We start from the raw sequence: 4,449 nt of genomic DNA, 5'->3' as shown, positions 1-4,449 counted from the left end.
CTCCAATCCTTTGCTTTTTCCAGTTCCTACTTGTAACAAAAGAGAGATAAGGACCTTAATGCTCAATCGCATAATTCTACATACGCGTTCATGCCTCCGCTACGCCTTTGACACTTAACCTATTGATACCAAGAGTAAAGGATGTCTACCTCAGGGACTACGCTACAAAAAAAATTGTTCAACTACAATGTTGAAGACAAGGAAATGATATTGATATTAATAGTAAATATAAACACAAAAAATATCAAGGAAACCAAAAAATCTTCATTTTCTTTCAAACAAGAAGCACAAAACTTCAGGGACATTACAAAGTTCACCTTGTAACCAGAAATACTGAAATTTCAAAAAGGAGAGGAAGGGACAGTTGAGGTATTAAGAAAAGTGTTCAGTATTCTCCGGTTCTCCATCATCAGAAGACATGCTGCATCTGGATTTTTAATGGTAAAACCATAAACAAAATTTAATATCCGAAACATTTGAAGCTGTAAACTAACTCTGCAAAACTTCACAGCTCCGTAAATTGTATAGTATGTTACTATTAAGACCTTTACTAGTCTCCCGAGTATGACTTATCTGCAAAATTTATGGTGATATATATTTATACATCAGTTTTGATGGGAGTGGGATTCCATGTTTTACAGCAAAAGCTCTCAGATTTATCATCTTCATCATCCTCCATGCTATCGGTTCTTCCAGTTGAAGTTCCTTCAGTGGTTTCAGTTAACTGAAGAGGGCCCTGCGGGGAACCAGACTGCGACTGTGTCTGCTTTGCGGATTCACTGTACTGGTCTTGGCACGTCCATAGCCCTCCCAGAGCAAGTGCCGGTCTATTTGAAGGGGTGGGGGTTGTACCAGCTGGTACTTTACTAGTGTGAAGCCGGTATTTCTGAATCATAAAAGAAATCAGTCAACATCATTTAGTAATCAAAATTCATGTCATCATTGGTCAGACCAATTGCTCAGAGAAAGACTTACTTGCAAATGACTCTTGACTTCGTCATTTGTAAGACCATCAACCTGCATAAGCTCTCTAATCTGCTTTGGAGTTGCTACTGCGTAATGACAAACATAGACAAATTAGAATCAGATTGAAATACGTGATGATACAATTGTCTGCGATGCAATCAAGTTAAAAACAATATAACATAATTACAGAATGATCAATAGCTCTTAACCCCCTTTGACATGTTCTTTGTGCCTTTCCTTATTCTTTAAATAAATCTATTGTACATATTACATAGTGCATAAACCTATGAATATGTCAAGACAAAGAGGAATACAAAGAACTAGCTTCCAACTCCAATTTCAAACCTTAACACGACTTTGTTTGTTCAATTTCCAACTCAAAGACATTTTTCCATCTAAGAAGAGTAGAGGAAAATATGTACGAGGATATAACCGTATTAGGTTATGTCCTCCAACTATGAACCTAGTATAATAATGGATTCTGCTCTTATCATATGTAAAATAATCCATTGAAACCATTGATAAAAATCTAAAAAAAAAATCTCAATATGTTGTACAAGCTTAAAGACCTAGTCTTAAACATTAATGTTTTCTGTGTCAACCTTAAGAATCAGTTTTGTGTTCTAACCTTGAGAACCTCCAAGCTGTTGCAGGGCACTGACGAACCGTATGTGCAAGTCCTGGGACCAGCACCGTCTTCGTTTCTTACCAGTTTGCTGCTTTGATGGCTCTAAACTACTTCTCAGTATAGATTGAGCATTAGGATTAGAAAAAGATAAAGCTCTGCCAGCACTAGCTTTTGAACACAAAACACTAGACACCAATCCTTCACTTGGACTACTAGTTCCCGGAATAAAGAGAGAAAGTCTAGGAACAGGTGACTCCTCCAAAACCTCCTCCCTTTTGGCCAACAATGGAACAGCCGGGTAACCCTTAAATGGCATGAACGCTCTTCCTTCTATACCAACACTTCTACACGGTGCAAATAAATTCGTTGGTACTGCAACCTTTTCTTGCACAGACTCCTAAATGTAAGAAAATTATGTATAAGCCATTACTCTATGTCCACAAACACGAGAAATACCAAATCATGTTTACACCAAAAAACACACATATTATGTAATACCTTACTAATCTCCACTACTTCCTTCTGCTTTGGATTAAGTTCAGAGTTATGATTATCAGAATGATTCCACAGCTGCACCGATCTCATCCAATTCTTTTTATCTTCACTCTCCTTGTCCGCTCCAACTTTATCTTCAACTTCATGACAACTCTTCTTTAATGGTATAAATTCTTCCAATATTGGTTCAACATTTGTTTTCTTACACTGCATAACCTCCTCCTTCAATGCAACAATTGCTGCAAAGAAAAATCAAGAACCAAACTTAATAAATTCCCGAAAACATGACCACTGACACTCATCAGTACAATTCGACAATCTGGGCTCCTCAAACAGTATCATCTAAAACAAACACATTCAATAATCAGATGATGTAATATAATACAAACATCTTAAACATTCAGTTTAACAGTGATCATCTCAACACACACACACACACGCTAACAAAATTATTCAAGATACAAACACCCAGACATCAAACAATCAAAATTTTAAAACCCAGTTTAAATTTTAGATAATCAAACACACACACACACACACACACGCAAAAATATTCAGAAACAGAACATGCCCAGTAATCAGATAATCAAAAGACCATGTACCCATTTTTAGACACAGTATCTCTCTCTCTCTCTCTCTCTCTCTCTCTCTCTCTCTCTCTGTGTGTGTGTGTGTTTCCATCACTCTCTCTATCTCTCTATCTATCTCTCTCTCAAACTCTCTCGATCTCTCTCTCCCTCTCTCTCTCCATCTCTCTCCCTATATCTCTGTCTCTCATTCTCTCTCTCACTCTCTCTCTTTCTATCTCTATCTCTCTATCTCTCTCTTTCTCTCTATCTATCAATCTCTCTCTAACTCTCTCTATCTCTCTCTCCCCTCCCTCTCCCCTCCCTCTCCTCCTCTCTCTCTATCTCTCACTCCCCTCCCTCTCCCCTCCCTCTCCTCTCCTCCTCTCTCTCTATCTCTCTCTCTCACAGCCTACACAAACAGTAAAACAAGGTGACAAAAGAGACGATGATCAAACCAAAGCAAAAATAACAAAAAGAACACCAACCATCATTAATGAGAAGAACACAAAGAGGAAGCTGGCGTTTAAAAGCATGGATCTTTATCATCTCATCTTCTAACCTCTTAACAATACCATCCAACTTGTCTATTTTATCAGATACATTACATATATCACCCAAAACATCACTCATTATCTTGGGTCTAACATTAAAGCTCACTTCTTCTGAATTCAAAACCATGATTTTCAGATCGCGGGTCGATTGTAGTCTGAAGAACACAACACACAAAGATGAAAATAGTGATGTATAGATATAGATGTGTGTGTTTGTGTGTGTATTTATAAATAAGGGTAGGGGAGGGGGATGAAAAAAATCGAGAAATGAGGAAACAAAGGAGAGAATCAAAGAATCGAATAATAATTAGGATAGAAACGTAAAGATTCCTCTTCAACTATGTCGGTTTTTAACGTACGCTCTATTGTATCCTTTTTTATGCTCATGTACAATATCTTGAAAATACAAATTATCTCCTCCTTTTATTTTTTCCTTAAATTTGCATATATTGCCTTTTTAAGCTCAAATATAAATATTTTATTTTTCGAGATAAATTAGCTTGTTAAGTGTTAACCTTTCAAAAGTATATAGGTTAATTTTTTTAATCTTTTGCAAATTTGTCAAGAAATATCTAGGCATCATTGTGGTGAATATGTGGTGGTGGTGGTGAGTAAAACAGATTTAAGAATGAGATTCAATACTCTTATATTATGGAATGGGCACGGTAAGTTGGCGTATTCCAAATTTTAAATTGTCTCGATTTATAAATTTTCTCAAATTTTTTAATTAATTAATATTAAAATCTATAGTTATCGTATATTTTCCTGAACTTTCACTAGCCTAATTAAAATACATAACAATTATAATTTAAATTATTATTCTAAAAATTGGTAACCGGTCCGAGTACTCGTTTTTAACATCTCGTCCGATCCGAATTTCAAGTAATCGTGTGGAAGAATTTTTGAGGTATGACTCCGACTCGGATACTCGGAGTCAAATTCGGATTTGGCAATCCGCAATTTTAATTAATTCGTTCTGAAACAACCCTGACAAAAAAAATGCAAAATTTTATATGATGTGGTTAATTATTATGACTTATTTTTTTAAAATATTTTTTCAAAAATTGTCAAACAAACAATTTGTACTTAAATTATTATTTCTATTATTGTTAATGTGTCGATAAACTATTAGTATTATTAAATAATTAAAATGTGATAATCAATTCATCATCCGACTACTCATTCCAAGTACTCAGTTTTTCAAAATAAAACTGAGTTGAACCAATTTATGATTTTTTAC

General features: G+C 35.3%; 1 protein-coding gene across 1 annotated transcript; it reads right to left on the bottom strand.

Moving 5' to 3' along the window:
- Positions 1 to 244: 244 nt before the first annotated feature.
- Positions 245 to 3,557, bottom strand: LOC141668338 (transcription factor HHO6-like). Its single transcript, XM_074475181.1, has 5 exons — positions 3,144 to 3,557; positions 2,093 to 2,328; positions 1,595 to 1,991; positions 976 to 1,052; positions 245 to 886 (listed from the first exon to the last, which is right to left on the bottom strand). Exons 1-5 carry the CDS (start codon positions 3,334 to 3,336, stop codon positions 599 to 601), a joined length of 1,191 nt encoding a protein of 396 aa, XP_074331282.1. The 5' UTR covers positions 3,337 to 3,557; the 3' UTR covers positions 245 to 598.
- Positions 3,558 to 4,449: the final 892 nt, after the last annotated feature.

The sequence above is a fragment of the Apium graveolens genome, chromosome 6, assembly GCF_009905375.1.
Source record: "Apium graveolens cultivar Ventura chromosome 6, ASM990537v1, whole genome shotgun sequence".
NCBI lineage: Eukaryota > Viridiplantae > Streptophyta > Magnoliopsida > Apiales > Apiaceae > Apium > Apium graveolens.
The sequence above is the reverse complement of the archived record's forward strand: the minus strand, read 5'-3'. Positions and strand labels throughout refer to the sequence as shown.

What these genes read in the sequence shown, in the direction of transcription:
- LOC141668338 (XM_074475181.1), bottom strand. Translation starts at nt 3,336, where the DNA reads ATGGTTTTGAATTCAGAAGAAGTGAGCTTTAATGTTAGACCCAAGATA. An exon ending in AAGTAGTGGAGATTAGTAAG is followed by an intron (nt 1,992 to 2,092) that starts GTATTACATAAT and finishes TCTTACATTTAG; the next exon opens with GAGTCTGTGCAAGAAAAGGT. An exon ending in AAGTCAAGAGTCATTTGCAA is followed by an intron (nt 887 to 975) that starts GTAAGTCTTTCT and finishes TTTATGATTCAG; the next exon opens with AAATACCGGCTTCACACTAG.